The following is a 23,931-nucleotide window of genomic DNA, read 5'->3' as shown; positions in this document are numbered from 1 at the left end:
ATCTGTGCAGCAGAGACATGTGGCACAGGAAAGAAGTGCAGAAATCAAAGCCAGGGAGAAGCCTGATAGCCACCTGGAAATCAAATTGTGTCAGGGAGAGGCCTGCGTGGAAAATAGAGTAGAAAGGCACTGAACAAGAGAGAAGAAAGAAAGGCAGCCCCTGCAAAAGTTAATGAGAAGCAGAGGAGGCCAGGAGAAGCAGCCTGAATTTGAAAAAAGTCCTGCACTGCTTGAGGAAGGACTCAAGATTCAGTAAGTTCTATCAACTTCTGCCTGGGTAACGCGGTGGCCGTCCACCTGCATGTCCCTCTTTGCTCACCACGCTCAAACTGTGGCTGCAGGCTCTGAAAGAAAGCCAGGGAGGAGCCAGACATGAAAGGAATGGGAACGCAGGCCTAGGACTTCAGATGAGAGGGGACCCTCCATCCACAGCGCCATCCTTCATCTGACTCTGTAACTACTGGCCCTGGTGCCAACACGGCTGGTGAAATTGGTGGGAACTGGGATAATGATACCTGCCTGGACGACCCCGAACGTTGAAAGAGACCGCATAGGTACAGGAACTGGCAGAGTGGGGCTCCACAAAGAGCTACCTGTTATTATTACATCTAATGTAGAAGCAGGTGGAAGTGGCCTCTGAGCCTTTCGATTTTCTTTTCAGACAGAGTCTCGCTCTGTCACCCAGGCTGGAGTGCAGTGGCACAATCTCGGCTCACTGCAACCTCCGCCTCCCGGGTTCAAGCGATTCTCGTGTCTCAGCCTCTCGAGTAGCTCGGACTACAGGCACGCGCCACCACGCCCAGCTAATTTTTTATATTTTCAGTAGAGACGGGGTTTCACCATGTTGGTCAAGCTGTTCTCGAACTCCTGACCTCAGGTGATCCACCAGCCTCGACCTCCCAAAGTGTTGGGATTACAGGCGTGAGCCACCACGCCCGGCCGCCTTTCCATTTTCATCTACGCAGTCCAGGCTTGGAGTGCTCTCGTACGTAGCTCCTTCGTCTTCCCGAAACCCCGTGTATCAGTTCCCTCTTGCGCCAGCTCCACTGTGGAGTGAGGCCTCCTCATCTCCTCCCAGCCAGCGAAAGTCATCTTAGTAAGAGACCAGCAGTGACCCTAAGCCCTGGGGGCGGTCACTTTTATCAGGCTCTGTGACCCCCCTGCTCCCCCGTGCTCGGCCTCGTCGGTGGCACTTGGCATGACTGCGAGGTCAAGCTCAGGTGTTCTAGAAATTTAACTTTATTTTGTTTATGAACTCACGTTCCATTTCCAGATACCTGTAGGCATAAACTTAAAGTGTGGACCCCCAGCGTCTAGATGAGAGGACACAAAGCATTAAAAAGTCAACGCCCGCGCAGCCAGGCCCCCCATGTGCTCGCCCTCCAGGCTCGGGGCGTTTCCCAAGCAGGTAGGGGAGCGGTTGCTAACAGCGCAGCGCCACTCACCCCTGATGCTCGTTTTCCTAATGCAGGCAAACTCCACATTCCTGGTGTTGGTGCAAAAAGAAATCATCCAACTCCTCCCCTCGCTTAAACTTTCCCACAGGCTTAAACCCCCACAGGGGTTGTCAAACAACCCTGGAGCCGGCCTGCGGGTTTTCAATGCGCGCCTTTCACCATGCGGGGCGCGGCGAGCCAGTGGGAGAGCCTAGTGGGGGCGGGGCGTGTCGGGGCGGGGCGTGCCGGGGACTGGGCCTGGCCTGGGGCGTCCCCGCGAAGCCTGGGCCTGTCAGGCGGTTCCCTCCGGGTCTCGGCCACCGTCGAGTTCCATTGAGTTCCGTCTCGGCCCTGCTCATAGCGGCGCCCTCGGAGCGCCCAGCACCTGCGGCCGGCCAGGCAGCGCGATACTGCGGCGTCTGGCCATCCCGGATACTATGGCCGCCGTCGCCGTCTTGCGGGCCTTCGGGGCAAGGGGGCCCATGTGTCTCCGGCGCGGCCCCTGGGCCCAGCTCCCCGCCCGCTTCTGCAGCCGGGACCCGGCCGGGGCGGAGCGGCGGGAGTCGGAGCCGCGGCCCACCAGCGCGCGGCAGCTGGACGGCATAAGGTCAGCCCCGGGCCGCGCGGGCTCCTCGCGTTGGGGCCGAGTCGGGGTCAGGGCGCCGCCATTGACCCCGCGAGCACCCGGGGAGCCGGAGCCCCGTTTACGCCCCTGGGGAGGGAACTCCCCATGTCCCGGACCCGGGCCTGGCAGCGAGACGCGCGGGGGCATTGTAGGGCCGTCGGTGGGACTGCCCGGGGCTCCAAAGCCCCCAGGGCAGCCTGCGGCGTCACTGGGCCTCCAGCCGCTGGGCCTGCGGAGAGGCCTGGAGAGGAGGGCTCTGGGCCCCAGACCCGGCTCCAGGGGGAATGTGGGCTCGGCCGAGCTGCTCCTTGGCCCTCACCCAGAGGCGCGGGGCTGGGGGGCGGGACAGTAAATAGGACGAAGTACACAGCGTCCTGAGCGCTGCCCTTGTGGCTACAGGCCCAAAAACTCTTAAAAATGTGCTTGTGCGCCAACTGGAATCTGGGCGATGGAGTCACGAAGGTGGAGGGCCCTGCCCCCTCCAGGCCTGAGCCGGGTGCTTGCCTGGCCGGGGCAAGGGTGCAAAGGGAGGCCTGCGTACCGTGTTTCAGCATGTTTCAGTTCTAAATCAAGCTATTAAATAAAATGTCGTCTACTCCTACCCTGAGATGTTTACCTTCCGAAGAAGACCTAGAAGGCCGCGTATGAACTGATAATCCTCAGATGACCAGGTGGTTCCCCGCAGGGGTGGAGAGCCAGCCCCTGGCTTCAGCGTTTTCCTTTTCTCCTCACCCTCGTCTCATCCTTTCCCACCTTTGCACCCGTCCTTTCTGCTGCTCTGCAAGGGGCTGGGTGCACAGATCTGCAGACACCCTTCCAGCATGCCCGGATCGTGTGTCCCCTCATGCCCTACAGACAGCTGCTCTTGGCCATCTTTGGGCTTGGGGTGCCCACGGCAGGGGCAGGGAATTCCGGGGTCTCAGTAATGGCCCCAGGGTTTGGAAAGGGGATGGTTCCCTTCCCTGTGGACCCCTTGCTCATCAACTACAGGAGCACAGGCCAGAGCAGAGCCCAGGCCAGGGCCTTTCTTGCCCATTGCTAAGTTTCCGCTTCTGTAAATCTGTTCACATCTGGTTGGAAGCCTGACTTCTGGGCTTGGCCGCCAGATGACAAAAAGGAGGCCGGTCGGGTTCTCTAGAATTAAATATGAATCAGCAAAGGTGGTGACTGAAACACTCTCACATGAATGCTAGGGTTTGTTTAGTAGGAAAGGAAACTTCTTAACCAAGCATTAAAGCAGCATTATGTTGGGCACTAAGCAGGTGAACTTGAACAAGAACTTGAGCGACCTGCCACTCTTCAACTGTCCCTTTTTCATGCTCCTCCTCCCAGCAGCACTGCTGTCATGGACCCAGGGCCAGCTCTGTGCTGGGCTCCCTGCATCCATGATCCCTAATTAACAATGGCCTGCAAGGTGGATAATTTTATGCCCACTTTACAGTGAGGAAGCAAGTTCAGAGAGGTGACAGCCTGTTCAGGGCCACACGGCCACTAGGTCTCGCCAGGGTTCAGAGAGCTCCCTCTGCTCCAATGTTCCTACTCTGTTTCTACTCACCACTTGGTTTGAAAAGAGACTGGATGTGATGTCATTCCACTGCATTCGGTGGAATTGGCTGTGAAAAAATAGAAATGCTATTTTTTGTCATTAGGTTAACAGATACTGAATGTCTTCTCTGTGTGAGAACATGACAGTCCCTCACTTCAGGGACCTTCTCGTGGTTTACGATAATGATCTTGGGACAGCTCATGGGGGCATTTATAGGGACCATCTCTTACCTTGACACTTATCACATGCTCTGGTGGTGACCTCATTCTTAAAGAGGTTTCTCTTCAGATAGGAGATATTGGTGAAGCTCTCGGTGCAAGGCATCGCATGTTTTGAACCAAGATGGCCACTGGGAGGGTTCAGTGATGAGATTTTTTTAGGAGGTATTATTAACAGGCTTTGATGCCAGTTGAATCAGGAAGGGATAGAAAACTAGAATGACTTTTTCTCTCATTCAGGCAACTGAGTGGCACTGCTCAGATAAGAAAGAGAGGAGAGGGGCAGGTTTGAGAATGGGGGGGATGCGTAAAGATACCTAGATGGAGAAGGCCAGTAGACATCGGGATGAACGCGTGCACCTGGAGCTCAGCTCAGAGGCGGCTGTTGACATCAAGGTCATCGGTGAAGTTGCCTAGGAAGAGTGTGGAGGACAGAATTCAGGATGGCTGGCATTCAGGGGTTAACAGAGGGCTAGTAGCCCACGAAAGAAGTCAAGAAGGACTGGCCAGAGAAGTACAAAACAACCAGGAGAGAAGAAATCTGTCTGTAGAAGGAGGGAGTGATAGAGATGGCCAGTGGATTTGGATCTGGCAATTAGGAGATGGTTGGTGAGAAGAGCTTGGGTGGGGCGGGAGGAGCTGAGCCTGGTTCCTCTGGGTTGGAGAGTGGACTCTGCAGTTTAGAACACTCACAGTGTGGGAGCCAAACAGCTAACAAGACACATGAACAGATTCTGCAGCGCACGATGGCCTCGGGGGCTGGAATCTTTTTATACAGTTTTGCCTGAGACCTTAGCATTTAGATTAAGCATGTCACCGATGGGATGGCAGCTTTTTATATTTGCTACAAGAAGCGCCCTCATTATTTGATGGAGAGGTTTATAAGCAGTTCTCCCACCACCCCCACCAAATACAAGTTTTGAAGTCTATCAGCAAATCAGCGCAAGAAATTTTTGTACTTAGGAGAGAACAATGTTTATAAGAAACAAGATGAATAGCACAGCCACCTGAAGACTGCAGCAACCTTGAAATGGTATTCCAAAGAAAGTGGTTATTCTTACTGAAATCAATTCAGTCATCAAACTTGTTTTCCAGAAAACCATGACACAGAATACTATTTATGGAGGATCCAAGTTGGCTGTACCGTGGAAGGAATATCAGATTCAAAAACGATTGAGGAAGGTAGGAAACCTGTAGGTGAAAACTGATAGGAAACATATATAATAACAATCTGGTGTTTGGTTCTTTGCCCATTTCTTGTAACAGCCAAAAATAAGACATTTCTGTGTATAAGCAGCAAGATGACAATACAGGTTATTTTATTCAGCATGTGGGATGCCTCAAAAGAGCCAGCAGGACCTTTGGACGCCAGCTTTTTGTGAGAGGATATGTCCAGAAGAGCCCTCTTGCTGTGTGGCTTGTACTTTTTTCCTTCATGTATCGTCCCATTTGCAGACAGCATGAATTGTTTTGTAAACTTACAGGATGCCACTATAAGAAAAGATGGGCCTAGGTGCAGTAGCTCACCTCTGTAATCCCAGCACTTTGGGAGGCCGAGGCGGGTGGATCACGAGTCAGGAGATCGAGACCACGGTGAAACCCCGTCTCTACTAAAAATACAAAAAAATTAGCCGGGCGTGTTGGTGGGCGCCTGTAGTCCCAGCTACTCGGAGGCAGGAGAATCCCTTGAACCCGGGAGGCGGAGCTTGCAGTGAGCCCAGATCGCACCACTGCACTCCAGCCTGGGTGACAGAGTGAGACTCCGTCTCAAAAAGAAAAAAAAAAGAATTTGAGACCAGCCTGGCCAACATGGTGAAACGTCAGCTCTACTAAAAATACAAAAATTAGCTGGGTGTGGTGATACACACCTGTAATCCCAGCTACTTGGGAGCCTGAGGCAAGAGAATCACTTGAACCCGGGAGGCAGAGGTTGCAGTGAGCTGAGATCACGCCAGTGCACTCCAGCCTGGGCAACAAGAGTGAAACTCCATCTCAAAAAAAAAAAAAAAAATAGATGGACTAGGTACAGAAAAATAGAATGAATGAATAAGGCTGAGAATTCTATAGCACACAGGGTGACTATAGTCAATAATAATTTAATTGTACATTTGAGACTAACTAAAAGAGTATCATTGGATTTGTTGTTTTATACTTTGTTATCCACAAAGGATAAATGCTTGAAGGGATGGATACCCCATCTTCCATGATGTGATTATTGCACATTGCTTGCCTGTATCAAAACATCCCATGAACCCCATAAATATATATACACCTACTATATGTACCCACAAAAATTTTAAATATAAAAAATTGGGTCGGGCACGGTGGCTCATGCCTATAATCCCAACACTTTGGGAGGCTAAGGCAAGCGGATCACCTGAGGTCAGGAGTTCAAGACCAGCCTAGCCAACATGGTGAAACCCCGTCTCTACTAAAAATATGAAATTAGCCAAGTGTGGTGGCAGGTGCCTGTAGTCCCAGCTACTCAGGAGGCTGAAGCAGGAGAATCGCGTGAACCCGGGAGGTGGAGGTTGCAGTGAGCCGAGATCTGGGGAGTTATTTTCATTCTGGGCTCCTTTTCTAACTTTTTTCTAAGGAACAATGGAAAGAAAGCAGTGGAAGGTAGCCACTGTTTGTCAGATTTCTCCGGCGCCTGCTGCTGTCATGCTAAGCTTGCAGCCTCTCTGGGTGGTGTTGATTTTGGAACCGCTGTGCGTTGCCCTCTCTGTGGAGGTGGCAGTCATGTTTCTGACAGCAAACATGCAGAAAAAGAGAAACAAATCAAGGGAAGAGGGAGGAAACTCAGCCTGCATTTCAGGTCGCCTTTTTCTTGTTTTGACTTGGCTATAACTCCAGAGAGTTGACAGACCCTCTAAATTGGCACTAAGCCCCAGCAGTTCTCCTTTCTTGTCTTTTAAAAATAGCTCCTAAATTAGACAGGAATCGCGGGGGTCCTCACTTGTTTTGACTGGTGCGTGACCCTGTGATTGTAAAATGTTCTTCACAGGAACATCGTCTTGAGCAATCCCAAGAAGAGGAATGCATTGTCACTTGCAATGCTGAAGTCTCTCCAAAGTGACATTCTTCATGACGCTGACAGCAAGGATCTGAAAGTCATTATCATCTCGGGTATGTATCTGATACCTGTCCTTAGTATTCTGCAGTGCCCAGAAGAGCTTTCTGAGTCTTTAGTTAACTGGGGCATCCCTTCATTTAACTGGAGAATTGTTTTGAAGCTCCTTTACAAGAACATTAATTATGGAAAACACCTGTGTAGTTGGTGATTTGGTCCTAACACTATTAACAGCAGAATTTATAACAAAGGTGACTGTTCAGTGAAAATATGTCTTTTCCTTTTTGTTAGATACTAAAACATTTATTTATTTGGCTATACTGGTCTTCGCCTCAAAATCAGAGAATTGATTTCTTCATGGACCTTATAAAATGGGTTTAACCACTAATCCTTTGGGGCATTTGATTGGTCTGACTTTTCTTTTCTTACCAAGCTTTCAAACTGATATCTGCAGTGCCTTTAATGGTGCTGGAAAAGATGCCATATTCTGCTAATTTGTTTGCTTGCTCCAAAAGGAATTTTTACAGAATTATTTTTTCTTGTGATGATGGGACTGGTATAAATAATAGTAATATTAGCATTTTAAAGCATGCACAAAAAATATGACGATGATGCTTTGTGAAGCTATGTTTGTTTGGCAAATCAAGCATCAGTGTTTCTGGAGGCAGAAACTCAGAACGTTATCATCTTATCTATGGTTAATCAAAAGTGTTCAACTGTTTTATATGGTGAAGAGAAAAGAAATTAGAACTAGTACAGTCCAGCAGCCATGTGGGATGTTACCTGGATACAGCAAAGGTAGTTAACTTCTTTTTTTTTTTTTTGATACATAGTCTTGCCCTGTTGCCCAGGCTGGAGTGCAGTGGCATGATTATAGCTCATTGCAGCCTTAAACTTCTGGGCTCAAGTGATCTCCCGCCTCAGTCTCCTGAGTAGCTGGGACTATAGGTGTGTGCCACTAAGCTAACTTCTAATTTTTTGTGGAGATGGCGTCTTGCTATGTTGCCCAGGCTGGTCTCGAACTCCTAGCCTCAAGCAACACTGCCACCACTGTGCCTGGCTAATTTTTAAGGTTTTATTTTGCAGAGACAGGGTCTCACTATGGCTTCTTAACTACACAATTACCTCACTTACAAAAAGACAGTAATATTGCCTATCAATCAAGATAACTACAACAGCCAGGCATGGTGGCTCATGCCTGTAATCCCAGCACTATGGAAGGCCAAAGGTGGGCAGATCACTTGAGGCCAAGAGTTTGAGACCAGCCTGGCCAACGTGGCAAAACCCCATCTCTACTAAAAATACAAAAACTAGCTGGGCATGGGGGCAGGCACCTGTAATCCCAGCTACTCAGGAGGCTAAGGCACAAGAATTGCTTGAACCCGGGAGGCAGAGGTTGCAGTGAGCCGAGATCGTGCCACTGCACTCCAGCCTGGGCAACAGAGGAAGACTCTGTCTCAAACAACAACAGCAACAAAAGGGAAGTAGGAGAAAATGATATCAGCTCATCAGTAGGATGACATTTTCTTGTTGATGACAGCAGTGATGGCAGCCACATCCTGTGATCCTTCATCTGTAAAATGAAGACCAGAAGGCTTCCGAGGTCTCTTCCTACCCTCACCTTCCCAGTTCAGCCATGATGGCTGTCCACTACTTGTAGACGAAATGACATGGACACTGCCTTCGGCACGGGGGATTTTGATGAGCTTGTGTGACTCAATACATTCAGGCCAGAGCAAGTCCCCAAATAAAGGCTGTGTATAAAATACCTTTGCCTTGGTAACTGAAAACTTCTCCTTATGTAATTGTGTATTTCTATCATTTTCCATCAAGGACTTTTAGGACACAGAGGCACCAAAAAAATGCCTCACCTTGCATTTTTCATCACAAAATTCTGGCTGGAACTTTTTAAGCAAACTGGAATTATTCTTCTCAAAATTAGGCCATTAACTTTCTCCAAGTGAAAGTTTGCTGAAGTTATTCATAGACAAGGAAGGGAACTAACTGCCCAACTCTGGGTGTTTACATCTTTTTGTTTTCTTTTCTCAATTGGAAACATTTGCAGCTGAGGGGCCTGTGTTTTCTTCTGGGCATGATTTAAAGGAGCTGACAGAGGAGCAAGGCCGTGATTACCATGCCGAAGTATTTCAGACCTGTTCCAAGGTAAGCCGGGACGACGGTCAACAGTGCAAACCTGCAAATGATCACTATATTAAATGTTGAGTTCGCCTTCTACCTTACGGATAAGATTTTATCCATGAGACCCAACCACCCAGAGCAACTGGAAATTGTTTGGTCATCAGATCCTTTATCCAAGCAATTATTTGGTTTAGACTTTTTTTTTTTTTTTTTTGAGACAGAGTCTCCCTCTGTCGCCCAGGCTGGAGTGCAGTGGTGCAATCTTGGCTCACTGCAACCTCTGCCTCCCGGGTTCAAGTGATTCTCCTGCCTCAGCCTCTTGAGTAGCTGGGAGTACAGGCGCCCGCCACCACACCTGGCTAATTTTTGTGTTTTTAGTAGAGATGGGGTTTCACCATGTTGGCCAGGCTGGTCTCAAACTCCTGACCTCAGGTGATCCTCCTGCCTCGACCTTCCAAAGTGCCGGGATTACAGGCGTGAGCCACCGTGCACGGCCTAGTTTAGACTTTCAAAAGGTGACCGTAATTTGCTATTGATTTTGTTTTGTACCAAAGAAAGTAGAATATAGGATGGTACTCATAGTTGCCATGTCTAGCATTGTGGGAGTATGTCTTGGTATAGAAGTTTGGAGTAAGAAGGAAAAGGTGAAAATGTGTGTCTTTAGAGAAGAAGAATCTAAGATTATAATAATTTTTTAAATTTTGAACTATGTTAAATGGGAAAAAACATTAATAAATGGAATAACAATAATGGTTTTTAAAATTATTTTCAAATGCTTCTTTCAACCAGCCTTTATAATCACCACCTCCAAGTAGGAAAATTAACCTCTTCGTTATTGCTTCTTTTCTGGCCCTTTAACCATATTGAGGAAAAATACCAACAGCCACAGAGGAAGAAGAGGTACAAAAAGTTTTGGATGATTTTTAAAGGCATGAAATCAACCCCTTGGGTAATGAAAAATTGAATAGAGAATCCAGCTTTAAGTAATACATTGTTCATCTAATGACCATTTATTGAGCACCTATTGTAATACCTGCAAGGCATTGAGGGAAGCATAAGAAAAAATTGTTTTCTGCCAAACTGAAACTGAAAATCTATTTGGGAAACAACACATATAAAACAGTTTCATAACCTGCCTCTAAGATAGTTTAACCTAATTTTTTTATTCATTCATTGACTTATTCATTCATGTATTTGGTCGTTAATGATTTCACAGATATTTAATGATACAAGACAGAAGTGAGCAACAGGGATGTGAATGGGAAGATGATTAAGACATCCCCATTTGTTTTCCTTGCCCTCCCAGAAACCCATAAAGAGATCAGGTTATATTTTTCTCACTCCATGGAAGGATAAACAGGAAAAGTAATTTACTTGAAGCTTCGTGGGGAAGTGGGAGCAAGTTAGAGCCGAGACCTGGGTCTTTTGTTTCCTACATTAATGATGTTTATGTGACATTCCACTCTTGGGTTTGCCAAGGCTGGGTGCTTTAACAGTTTTTTTCTACCAATACCCAGTATGTTTGGCTAAAGTTGAAAAGCATCAAAGAGAACCAGTAAAGCCCTTTTATCCTCCCTAAGGGCCTGCTTTTATCACTCTGCTGTGGTAACTTCATGAACTGGGATCTAAACAGCATAGCCATGGGCCACAGGGGAGCAGGCCTTCTTCAGAGGACAAAGCCCAGATTTCTTGGAAGCCCCTAACCCTTGGAGGCCTCTGACTCCCTGAAAAAGACTCAGTGCATAAACAGGGCCTACCCCAAAGTAGTAAAATAGGACTGAAAGCATATTGATTTCTTTAAACCATTTCTAAGAAAATAACATTGTCTTGGATAAATACGAGTGCCATGAACTTGTGCAAGACTTCCATTTCCAAGTGAAATCAACAGGCAGATTGGAACAGAATGAGCTAGATATTTCATTCTTCAGTTCATGCATGAGAAAATTTGATTTTAGAAAGGAGGATACAGGTATCTGAATTAGCTAGGCATCTAAAAACTATACCAATTTGTTACAGACCATAAGTACTGCATGATAGTTAATTATATACAAACCAGGAGTATGGCAAATTAAGAATGAGTAGAATGAGAATGAGAAGAACTTGACTCTGGAAGAGTGAAAATGACCTGCCATGGCGCTCACGTTAGAGACTTCTTCCTTGTCTCTCTACTTATATCCTGTTGAAGTTTGGAGATGGAAACTCTAGTTCAGGAGAAGATTCTGCACTTTGCTCTCATACCCCGTCAATCAAATGACAATGGGACAAGGTTTCTTGCTTTGGGAAATAACATGAAACCCTTAATGATGCTGTTAAACGAGATTAGGGCAGAGTTCTATTTATGTCACATTTTGGAGTCAGCAGACCTAAAACAGTACCTAATTCAGGAAAGTCAAATAGGTATAATCAGTTCTTGACTCTCAAGTGTTTGATTATTCTAGCTTGTTGATTATTTAAATTCCCTTTGTCTTTTCTGAACTTCTCTCTAACTTTATATTTTAAATAGTCTTTTTTTTTTTTTTGCTTGAGACAGGGTCTTGCCCTGTCGCCCAAGCTGGATTACAGTGGCATGATCTCGGCTCACTGCAACCTCTGCCTCCCGGGTTCAAGCAATTCTTGTGCCTCAGCCTCCTGAGTAGCTGGGACTACAGGTGTGCACCACCACGCCCGGCTAATTTTTTTTTTTTTTTTTTTTTTTTAGTAGAAACGGGGTTGTACCATGTTGGCCAGGCTGGTCTCAAACTCCTGACCTCAAATGATCCGCCCACCTTGGCCTCCCAAAGTGCTGGGATTACAGGTGTGAGCCACAGCACCCGGCCTAAAATAGTCTTAATCATGAAAGTAATGAGTACTTGTAAACAGTTTTGAAAGTCTAGAACAGTAAAAGATTACTGATGTCATACCATAATCATACCACCCAGAGAGAACCGTGATTAATATTTTGCTGTATTTCCTTTTAGATCATTTTTCCATGTGAACCTGTTTTTCTAAATAATCATATATGGATGAGATTACAGTATAGAATTACATAATATGATTATAGCATTGAATGCTTACTATATGCCAGATAATATTTTAAGTACTTTAGATATGTTAATTTATATAACTGTCATGTTCTATAAGGTTGGTGCTATTATCATGCCCATTTTACAGATGTGAAAATTGAGGGGTTAAATGACTTGTCCAGGATTAGGCAGAGTAAGTGACAGACTGGGCGTCAAACCCTGGCAGCCTGGTTTCAGACCACTGCATAAGCTCCAGACTGCCATGCTGGTGTTTCTCTTGGAAATTTTCATTTCACTGAGAATACAGCATACTAGTCAATGGATGTAGTTTAGTTTCCATTGCCATTTATTTATTTTGTATATTTACATTATTTATAGTTTTTTACTATTATAAAATAATGATTTGGTGAGCATCTTTGGCATAGGGCTTTTTACCTATCTCACATTATTTCTTAGAAGTAGAATTCCTAGATCAAAGGTGAATGTATGCATTTTTAGGCCGGACACAGTGGCTCACATCTGTAATCCCAGCACTTTGGGAGGCCGAGGTGAGCGGATCACTTGAGGTCAGGAGTTTGAGACCAACCTGGCCAACATGGTGAAACTCTGTCTCTACTAAAAATACAAAAAAGTTAGCCGGGTGTGGTGGTGCACACTTGTAACCCCAGGTACTCAGGAGGCTGAGGCAGGAGAGTCACTTGAACCCGGGAGGTGGAGGTTGCAGTGAGCCAAGATTGAGCCACCGCACTCCAGCTTGAGTGACAGAGCAAGTCTCTGTTTCAAAAAAAAATGTTAATAATTATATGCTTTTTTAATGCTGAATATATACGTATTACCTATTTTTCTGCCAAGTTTTATGAAATCCTAGCCATTCACAGATGATGGACAGGACAGGTAGACTGTTGAACTCTAATCCCAGTCAATTGGCTTTTCATTAGTAACTTCAGTTCCTTGGGTGATGCAACAACACTCAGAACGAAAACAAAATCTTTTCTTTCTTTGCAGCAAGACTTTAGAAGTTCTTGGGAGTTCTTCCCCTTGTTATTCATTCCAGTTCACTGGTAATGAGTGCTCTAACTAGCCCATCCCCAGCCTCGCCTTACAGAGCGTGAACCCCCTAAATCCATGAACAGTGTTGTGTACAGGTGTTTACTTATCTGTGCATTCTTCTTCTTTTTTTTTTTTTTATTTGAGACAGAGTCTCACTGTGTCACCTAGGCTAGAGTGCAATGGCATGATCTCAGCTCACCGCAACCTCCACTTCCCAAGTTCAAGCAATTCTCCTGCCTCAGCCTCCCAAGTAGGCTGGGATTACAGGCACGCGCTACCACACCCAGCTAATTTTTGTATTTTTTTTTTGGTAGAGACAGGGTTTCATGATGTTGGCCAAGCTGGTCTCAAACTCCTGACCTCAGGTGATCCACCCACCTGTGTTCTTCTGAGGAGGATGCATTTCCTCATTTATCCTAGGGAAGATAAATGTCATTAGCATTTATCAGGTTCTCAAAAGGAGACCTCCCCCCAAAAAAGTCAAAAAGCACTAATATAGGATATGATACCATAGCCTGAAATATATAATTGGTTATTTTAGAAGAAAGCTAACAAATATCAAATGTTTATGGATATAAAAGATAAGCTGCTTAGACAAAATCTTCAAATCAATGAAGGTCGTTTGTCTTTGAATACCTGCCTTGGGGAAAGTAACCCAAATTTCATTCCCATCCTCTCTCCCTGCCAAGGTTCAAAGAGTTACCATAGCAACACACTCTGTGGCATGAAAACATAAGCTGCAAAAATAAGTTAAAGTTCTGGAAATTTATTGGTTGGAGGGGTCACATTAGCACATTTTTGTCTCTCCTCTCTGTGCCAATGGCTCTATTTCAGGAATTTTGTTTACTTTGATGACAGCAGAGTCCCCCCACCCCCATTTTAATAGAATTGAGAGAGTCTTCATGGTGGTAATTTGAAAGTAATTATTAAGAAAACTGCCTTCAAGGCCTTTTCCACCTCAATTTTTCAAGGAAGCACCAAATACCAGCTTCAGACCTTTAACACAAGAGCTTCACACAGGTACAGTGAGAACAGAAGTGTTTGCGAAGGGTTTGATTTGTTCCCCAGAGATAAAAATCCACACTATTCTTCGGCACATTTGCCAGGAAGGCAGGTGGGGGTCTGTCACTACTCAGGAGCTGAGCTTGGGGCCACCCCCTGTGGCAGCCCCCACCAAGTTTAGTGTCCTTGTTGTACAATAGGGCTGTGTCCCCATGGGGCTTTCAGAAAGACCAAATTACACTGCGTGGTTCAGAGTAGATATTTAATAGGAGTTAGTGCTTTCTGTGCCTTTTTTCACCCTTCTTCCATAGAATCGGATAAACTCATGCATATGAAAAGTGCTCTGGAAACAGGGAAAGTCATATAAAATGATAGACGTTGGCTGGTCGTGGTGGCTCACGCCTGTAATCTGAGCACTTTGGGAGGCCAAGGTGGGTGGACCGTTTGAGGTCAGGAATTCTAGACCAGCCTGGCCAACATGGTAAAACCCCATCTTTACTAAAAATACCAAAAAAAATTTAGCTGGGCGTGGTGGCCCCTGCCTGTAGTCCCAGCTACTCAGGAGGCTGAGGCAGGAGGATCGCTTGAACCCAGGAGGAAGAGGTTGCAGTGAGCCAAGATCTTGCCACTGCACTCCATCCCTGGCAACAGAGTGAGACTCTGTCAAAAAAAAAAAAAAAAAAAGCAGTAGGCATTAATGTCGTGCCTCCCTCTGGGTGGAAGTGAAGTGGGTGTGTTTGTCCCGCAGGTCATGATGCTCATCCGGAACCACCCCGTCCCCGTCATTGCCATGGTCAATGGCCTGGCCACGGCTGCTGGCTGTCAACTGGTTGCCAGCTGCGACATTGCTGTGGCGAGCGACAAGTCCTCTTTTGCCACTCCCGGGGTGAACATCGGGCTCTTCTGTTCTACCCCTGGGGTTGCCTTGGCAAGAGCAGTGCCTAGAAAGGTAATTTAACTCCTCTCACCCACCTCTGCCTCCCAGCCTTCTCTGGAGTTCCTCCTCCAATGCATGCGATGATTCAAGATCCACTTGTTAAAAGTGCCTTTCATATCAGGACGTTCTGCCCAGAGTGTCTCTGGCTAGATGGGCCATGATGTTCCCTTTAATGGCAGGGAGGGAAGAGCTGACCGCCTGCCTGTTCCTCTGTAGCTTCTGACGCCGGGCGTCAATTTGTGAAATCACTGCATTTCCATCGTGCGTACCCTCAGTACCACTGGGTAGGTTTGCCGATTAGTTTTGTTTGTCTTCCTAATGGCACATATTTTGTAATCTTATTTGAAATGCAATCGAGACTCAGTTTTGTTGCACTGAATGGTTGCCCATGAGATAGAATAGCGTGCTGACATAATGCCAGTATCAAGGGCCTAGGATAGTAGTGTCGCTGGCTCACTCTTCATCAGCAGTCTGTCTTGTTCCAGAACGGATTTAGAGTAGGTGATTTCTGGAGTGTGTTGGGTTTACAACGGTTGCATTTCAGGAACATGAATCTCCTGTGCGTGGTATGTTGAATCTGCCCAAGAAGGAGCCGTGTTGCAAAGTGGTTTTGTTAACTACAGTGAAGTCTGTTTCCATCACAAAGCTTTCTTCCTTCCTATAACATCATAAAATAATATTTCCTAAACCTCCCTTAAGTGTAAACCAACAGTGTTCTTGTTGCAGAAAAAGTGCATCCTTGTTCTTAATTGGAAATCTGTAAAAAGGGGGGCAGAGTCTTAGACTACACCAAGTAAAGAAGCTAAATTGCTTTCTGATGTATATGATCTACTTTAGCATCAATTATGAAAATCAGCAATTGCTCACATGCCTAAGACGCAAGAGAAATAAGATCCAAGGGAAATCCAGTAGTAGGACCAAGGAGTGTAGGGAAGTATTCCTTTCTTTTGCAGTGCCCCTTTGTTAGTTTTTGCAGAAATGTGTGTTTGTGGGGAAATTCTGAAGACAGATACCTGTGAACACACACACTTAGGACAGTGGGCTGGAAGTGGGCTTCACAGTACAGTAGGTGACGGCTGGCTAAAGTGTCTTCAGACTAAGAGGATGTTTTTGATTCTGTCAAGATAGACACTTACCTTAAACTCATTCAGTAAATTTTGTTTTGTTTTGTTTTGTTTTTTGTTTTGAGACGGAGTCTTGCTCTGTCACCCAGGCTGGAGTACACTGGCGCTATCTCAGCTCACTGCAATGTTCAAGGGATTTTCCTGCCTCAGCCTCCATAGTAACTGGGATTACAGGCATGTGCCACCATGCTCGGCTAATTTTGTATTTTTAGTAGAGATGGGGTTTCATCATGTTGGCCAGACTGGCCTCAAACTCCTGACCTCAAGTAGTCCATCCCCCTCGACCTCCCAAAATGCTGGGATTGCAGGTGTGAGCCACCACACCTGGCCCATTCAGTAAATATTTCTCAAGACTTTATGTATTACAAATTGATTGTCAGAGCTTATTCATAAACTATCTTATAACTGTGCAAATCAAATCACAAGGCCTTTGTCTAATAAAAGACAGCTGTGCTGACAGCTGCTTGTCCTCTTCAACACCTGATGTGCTGGAAGGTTCCACAGTAAAGCACTTGAAACCTTGAAGTCAGCCCTACTGTCTGGATAAGAACCCATTCTCTCTTAAAACTTTTGAAATCAAGGCTTATTAGATTTGATTCCTAGAAACTTAACGCTAGACCATATTTATCAAGTTTTAAATCTATAAAATTTAAAGTTTTTGAGAAGAAAAAGGGGAAAATATGACAAAAACAGGCCTTAAGTTCCAAGGAAGCCCAGTCTCCAGAAACCCCACTTCATAATCGCCCAGTTGGATGAACCAAAGTAGCTTTTACCTCCCAAGGACAGACCTTCTCAGAAAATGGGGCAAACAATCTCCGGACGGCCATACTCAGGTTCCTGGTCTCTGTTCTCATGTTCTGACCACCAGAAGGCCTCTAAATCACATGACTGGAGACTCGCCTGTTTTTTCTAATCAGCTGCCTGAAAGCGGTTCAGAGTTCAGTCAACAAGTCCTTGCATGCTGGGCTCATTAATGCTGGGCCACTCAGAGCCATGACTCAGGAACATGGCTTGGGGTCAACACTGAAAAGCAGAAATCACAGTACTGATAAAGGGAATTTTGTAGGAAGAAGAAGTCTTTTGGAACTTAAGGCCTTTGTTAGGTTTCTGGATTTGCAGATCTAATTGTGTGGGCCTGCTTTAGGAGGAAAAACTGGGATTCATAACAATCTAATAAACCTGACCCAAACCACCTGCCCGTTGTCTTTGCTGATTGTGCACATGTGAACCCATCCACGGACATCCATGCACAGGCCCACCGAGTATTTTGGGGGGTGAGTGCGTGTCCCTCGTACACCCACAGGTAAGCTTGCAAACTGGCCTGGGCAGGAAGTTGGGCCTGTCTTACACTGGCTAAGACAACATGTGTGGGTCACTAGTGCCCTCTCGTGGTCGCCACAGGGACCTGCTTGGCTGTGCTGGAGACTGGGGCAGAAAACATGGAATCAAGCCTGTCTGTTCAATCCAGACCAGGCCTGGACATGAATAATATTCCCCATTTGTAAAGAGCTTCTCTCCCTAGGCGTGATCTAAATAATGCATCTTCCCGGCACCCTATAAAACACCCTGCCTGGAGCAGCTGCTCCGTTCCCAGGCAGAGCTGGCCTTGCTCAGACCCTGAGCCAGTGCCTCAAGCAGCCGGCCTCACTGGAGAGCACAGGGGAAATGAGAAGCCCTTCCTCCCAGAACAGTCATTTTCCTGAGGCAGGCAGACTCTGATTTCCTAATCAGCTAATGAGAACAGAGTGGGGTTTCCAAGTTGGAAAGATGGTTAAAGCCCGCTGTTCAAACTGGTGCAGATGTTAGAGAGCCTGGGAGAAAGGCTGGGTCTCCAGCCTGCCCCAGAGGGGCTGCATTTTAGCGGTGATTTGTGTGGCCAGAGGTTGGGAGTGCAGTTTTAGAGGACGCACAGTTCCACACCCAGTTTGCAAGAGGGCCTGGGAGTTTCAGGGCCTCATGTCCTATGTCTGGCCAGTGAGATGGGACCCATGACCCTCACTCCAGTGTGCTTCCCTCAGAGCCCGGCCACGTGGCAGCCCCAGGGACAGACGCTGCCGGTGCTGCGGTGCCAGTGCGAATGCATATGTGTGTGTGTGCACAAGTACCCCGTGGGTTCTGCTCTGGCCTGACTCTTTCCATAGTGCTTCTCCTGCAGTTCCTCACCCTGCTGCTGGTGCTCCCTGGGGGATAGATGCCGAGTGCTACGGTCTCAATGCTGTGTCCTCCCCAAATTCCTGTGTTGAATCCTCACCCCCAAGGTGATGGTGTTGGAAGGTGGGGCCTTTGGGGGTGATGAGATCATGAGTATGGAGCCCTTGTGAATGGGTTCACTGACTTTATGAAAACATCCCCAGGCTGGGCGTGGTGTCTCACACCTGAAATCCCAGCATTGTGGGAGGCCGAGGTGGATGGATCACCTGAGGTCAGGGGTTCGAGACCAACCTGGCCAACATGGCGAAACCTCGTCTCTACTAAAACTACAAAAATTAGCTGGATATGGTGGCGTATGCCCATAATCCTAGCTACTCGGGAGGCTGAGGCAGGAGAATCACTTGAGCCCTGGAGGCGGAGGTTGCAGTGAGCCGAGATCATGCCATTGCACTCCAGCCTGGGCAACAAGTGCAAAACGCCATCTCCAAAAAAAAAAAACCCACAGCCCCAGAGAGCTGCCTTACCCCCTTTTTCTCCATGTGAGGGCACAGCTAGAAGGCCCCGTTTACGAACCAGGAAGCAGGTCCTCACCAGTCGCTGAGTGCCAGCACCCTCACCTTGGACTTTCCAGCCTCCGGAACTGTGAGATATAAATGCTGTTGTTTATAAGCCACTGGGCTGTGGTGCTGTGTTCCAGCAGGCTGAATGGACTAAGACACCACGCCCATGCAAAGGGGCATGACGTGGGGAGAGTCCCTTGTGGGCTGTAGCACACGGTTGTTGCCACTTGGGTGGCCTATGAGATCCAGAAGACCCCTCTGCTTTAAATAATCACCCCCATTCCAAGGCTGGGGTAACCATTTAAAAGCCAGCATTAGAGATCATGGACCATCTGCAGTTGGCCTAGGTGTGTTAGAAATAGGCATTGCATTCACTAGGTGCCTACTGAGTGCCCAGGACTGTTATTATACGAGCCTTGCACTTGCTATCTCTAATCCTTGCAATACTGCAGGAGGCACTTATTTTTGTTTTCCAGATGAAACAAACTCCAAGGCATTAGTTGAAGGTCTTGTGGTTAGTAAGTGGCAGAGCTGGGGTTGGAACTCAGGTACACCTGGCTCAGCCAGGTCCCTTGAGCTCAAACCAGGTCCCTGAGCTTTTCTTCTGCAAGCAAAATCTTCATAGTTACTTCCCTGATTTATGTCTGGCTCAGATGGACCATTTTTCCCCCAGCCTTTCCGTTGTACTCGATGTGACAGTGTGCCCTGCTGTCATTAGTGGCTTCTTCACTGTGTCTCTTGGTGATGGTCATTTGTACCCGAGCATGCTGGCTGCAGAAGTGAGAGGTGAGAAATGGCTTGCTCAGAGGTCCCAGGAGGACCAGTGCCCAGCAGGCCTGGGACCAGGCCCCACCTGTGAAGCTTGGACTCCACCCCAAAACATCTGGGCATTTGGACCAAAGGACTCCGCCCCAAAACATCTGGGGCATTTGGAATTCCGTGCAGTTCTGCAGCCACACACTGCCGGCCCAGGCCGCAAGCCCTTCACCTGGGATGAATACATACCCGTCTGTTGAGCCAGCCAGGAAGGAACACTTACTACTTTGAATTTACTCTTTCCTCCTTCCAGCTCTGACTCCATTCTTAACAACTCTGAAAGTCATCTAGGACTTGATCATTGCAAGTGACAAAGGGATCGATAAGGTTGACTTGGGTGGCTTTTGTTGTTTTTTCATGTTGCATCAGTTTTTCAGGCTTGGCCACTTCCTGACATTTGGTCCCTGTGAGTTCCCCAAGAGCCGCCTGTGTCAGTGGAGGGTAAGTGGCTGGGAGGAGCCATGACACCGTCTCCACCTTGGCTTCTGATCCCAGCTGACACGCAGTTCGGGGGCAGAGATGGAGCAGAGCACTGTCCTGGCCCCATGCTGTGACCTGCTAGATGTCTTCAGCAGGGTCCTATTTCACAGCTGTTCACAACCGGATCTGCTTTTTAGCTCCTGGTTCAACCAGGGCTTCAGACACGCTTTGGTGTGAAGTGCTCTTCCTGGTCAACTAAAAATGGTCTGCCCTGGAACCCCCATAGCTGTCACGTTCCTGCTCCCTCTAACGTAAAATCAGTACAGTTCCAAAACAGAGGTGGCGATTTATCCATGCCTTTAACTTTACAGAGGAGAAAAGGAAGTCCTGCATCACCCGTCCCTGGCTGCCAGCCCAGTGCGTGTGGGCTCCATCTCCACCCATGGTGGCAGGAGGGGCCTTGGGCCAGGCTTCTGGTCTCTCTATCCAAGTTCAGTCCTGGGGGATCCAATCTAGTCCTGTGGCTTAAAAACCTTCTAGATCCATGGTTTTAAACTGGGAGCAGTATTGGCCTAGGGATATGTGGCGATCGATATCTGGAGGCATTCTTGATTGTCAGAGCTTGGTGGGGGGTGGGTACTACTGATAACTAGAGCACGGAGGTCTAGGATGCTGCAGAACGTCCTGCAATGCACAGGACAGCCCCCCACCCTCCCTGCAAAAGTTATCCAAACGTCATTATCACCAGGGTTGAGAAACCCCACTCTACATGCTGATGCCTCCCCTGTGTGTGTCTCCGGCTAGTCCGGCTATCTATTACCAGGCAACAGGCCACCCACAGTATAGTAGCTCAAGACAACAGAATTTGCGATTTGGACAGGGCTTAGCGAGGAAGGCGTCTCTCTGCTCCAGAGGGTCAGCAGCCTCAGCTGGGGATTCATCTGAAGGCTGCTTGATCACGTGTCTGGCTGTGGAGGCTACCTCTGAGCTGGGCCCCCGCAAGGGTGGTTGGCGGCACACTGCACCCAGCCTCTCAGTGTGGCTTGGGCTTCCTCACAGCATGGAGGCCAGGTCCCAAGAGCAAGAGCCAGAGCCAGCTGGAAGCTGTATCACCTCCTTGCCCTCGTCTCAAAGGAACCAGCCTGCCGCTTGTGCTGTACTCTATTTTCCTGCCTGCCTGCCTGCCTGCCTTCCTCCCTCTCTCCTTCCTTCCCTCATAAATATTTGGTAGGTTGCTTGCTATGTGCAAGACAGTCTTCCAGTGCTGGAGATACAGAAATCAACAGAAGACTAAAAAAAATGGCCAGGCATGATGGCTCACACCTGTAATCCTAGCACTTTGAGAGGCCAAGGCGGGAGGGTCACTTGTGCCCAGGAGTTCAAGACCAGCCTGCGCAATATAGTGAGACCCCATCTTGGAAAAAAAAAAATCCTGTCCTACTGGAGTTGACGTGCTACAAAGGACACATATTACAAACAAACGTGAAATATATAGGGTGTTACATGGAGAGAAGCCCAAAAGATTTAACATGTAGCCAGATGGGGTCGCATCAGGGTTTGTTTTACACTTGGAGCAGGGCGGCCATGGAAGACCTCAGTGATAGGGGACGCGGGACCAGAGGCCTGCGATGAGGGCGTGTGCCAGGAGGACACCCAGGGAAAAGTCACCCCAGGCAGAGGGACCAGCGAGTCCGAGGACGCTGAGGTGACGGTGCACAGGCGTGTTTGAGGAACATCAGGGATGCCACCAGGATTGTGAGAGCCTGAGTGAGGGGTGGGGGAGGGAAGACCCCTGCCTGTGTGTCCTTGTGCACCTGGGGACCCCTCTCTTCCATTGTAAGTTTGACCTTAGAGGAGCCAGGCTTGGTAGCGCGACAGAATTGGTTGGTGCAGCACGCAGCGGTTGTGGAGCAGAGGACACGGTGGAGAGGGAGGCAGCTGGGCCCTAGAACCTCAGGGGAGGGTTGTAGGAGGGGAGAGGGCATCACCAGCCCTAGAACCTCAGGGGAGGGTTGTAGGAGGGGAGAGGGCATCACCAGCTGTAGAACCTCAGGGGAGGGTTGTAGGAGGGGAGAGGGCATCACCAGCCGTAGAACCTCAGGGGAGGGTTGTAGGAGGGGAGAGGGCATCCTCTCCTTGCCACATCTTACCGATTGGTGAGTTAAAACCATGCTGGGCTCTGCGTCTGGTCCCTGAAGACATCGTCTGTAAATCCTCGCTTCTCCAGGAGGCTGGGTCTGCTCTTTCCAATCAGGCCGAGGTGGCAGCCCCGTGACTGCTTATTGTGGGAGGTGGCCCCAGTGGGTTCCAAGAGGTACTGGAACCCCCACTCCCCCCACCCGCCTCCACGCTGCAGTGTCTGTGGGGCATCCCATCTGATGTGGCTGCCGTCGTGTGCTTGGCCCTCAAAAGAGGCAGACGAACTCCCCAGCCGTGGCAGGCTCCGTGACCAGATCTGTGCAGGAGCAAGAGCACACGGACAGCCACTGCTCCCCTGGGCCTGGTGTGGTTTCTTCGCTCTTGGAAAGATCCACTCTCCTCCCGGGCAGGAGTCAGGGCACTGAAGACGTCAGGGCTGGCGGATGACGTGGTATTTGAGGAAGCAGGTCATTGAGCCGAGGCGGGACTCAGGTGGCAGGGGCGGGTCACAGGAGAGCACCTCAGTTACCTCCCATGTCTCCCCGTAGGTGGCCTTGGAGATGCTCTTTACTGGCGAGCCCATTTCTGCCCAGGAGGCCCTGCTCCACGGGCTGCTTAGCAAGGTGGTGCCAGAGGCGGAGCTGCAGGAGGAGACCATGCGGATCGCGAGGAAGATCGCGTCGCTGAGCCGCCCGGTGGTGTCCCTGGGCAAAGCCACCTTCTACAAGCAGCTGCCCCAGGACCTGGGGACGGCTTATTACCTCACCTCCCAGGCCATGGTGGACAACCTGGCCCTGCGGGATGGGCAGGAGGGCATCACGGCCTTCCTCCAGAAGAGAAAACCTGTCTGGTCACACGAGCCAGCGTGAGTAGAGGCAGAGGAGTGAGGCCCACGGGCAGCGCCCAGGAGCCCACCCTCCCCTCTGGCCCCAGCCCCACCACTGCCTCTCAGCTTCAACAGGCGACAGACAAGCTGCTTTTGTGACTTGATATTTGTGTCACAGCATTTGGCCTACATTAAAAGCCACTATTTCATGGGGAAAGGACAAAATGGAGAGTGACTGAGGTGCTGACCTCAGTGCAAGGCTAGTGAGCCCTGCAGCGGGCCAGCTGTGGCGGGAAGCCTGGCATTTGGGGTGCTCCCTACAACATCTTAAGCAAGCGACCCCCCTGACATAGCAGAAGGTGGCAACCCATGGAGGCAGAAAGAAGGACGCCAGCCTGACCCTCATCCGAAACGTCCTCCGAAGCGGAGTTCATCCTGGCTGCTCAGGAGAGGCGACACATTTCAAATCTCAACGAGATACTCTCCACACAGAAAATCTTCTTGATTCTGTGGAGACGTAATCATGCCTATGGCTTTGAATAATCTTATGTGGTTTAAATAAATTAAATCTTTATAGAGACTGGTATGTTTTATCTCCCCAGCTACACTGCAAGCTGTCTAAGAAAAGAAAAAAAAATCAGTTAACTGTTTTTGTATGCTCACGCTGATGACATAGAGTAGGTGCCTCCTATTTCTATAACAAATGTCCTTGTTATCCACGTTTTTGTGAAACCTGGACTCCAGGCTAAACCTGAAGATGAAAACACTGGGGAGAGGAGGTAGGGTGCACACAGCCTACGCACTAAGAGCTCCTCCTCCCGGCTGGGCACTGGCTCCCGCCTGTAATCCCAGCACTTTGGGAGGCCA

General features: G+C 48.4%; 1 protein-coding gene across 1 annotated transcript; it reads left to right on the top strand.

Moving 5' to 3' along the window:
• The first annotated feature begins 1,659 nt into the window (after positions 1–1,659).
• On the top strand, positions 1,660–23,644 carry ECHDC3 (enoyl-CoA hydratase domain containing 3). Its single transcript, XM_003257634.2, has 5 exons — positions 1,660–2,043; positions 6,833–6,954; positions 8,964–9,061; positions 14,840–15,040; positions 22,787–23,644. The coding sequence occupies exons 1-5, from the start codon at positions 1,874–1,876 to the stop codon at positions 23,105–23,107; spliced, it is 912 nt and encodes a 303-aa protein (XP_003257682.1). The 5' UTR covers positions 1,660–1,873; the 3' UTR covers positions 23,108–23,644.
• Positions 23,645–23,931: the final 287 nt, after the last annotated feature.

Source organism: Nomascus leucogenys, chromosome 9 (genome assembly GCF_006542625.1).
Source record: "Nomascus leucogenys isolate Asia chromosome 9, Asia_NLE_v1, whole genome shotgun sequence".
In the NCBI taxonomy this organism is placed as follows: domain Eukaryota; kingdom Metazoa; phylum Chordata; class Mammalia; order Primates; family Hylobatidae; genus Nomascus; species Nomascus leucogenys.
The sequence above is the reverse complement of the archived record's forward strand: the minus strand, read 5'-3'. Positions and strand labels throughout refer to the sequence as shown.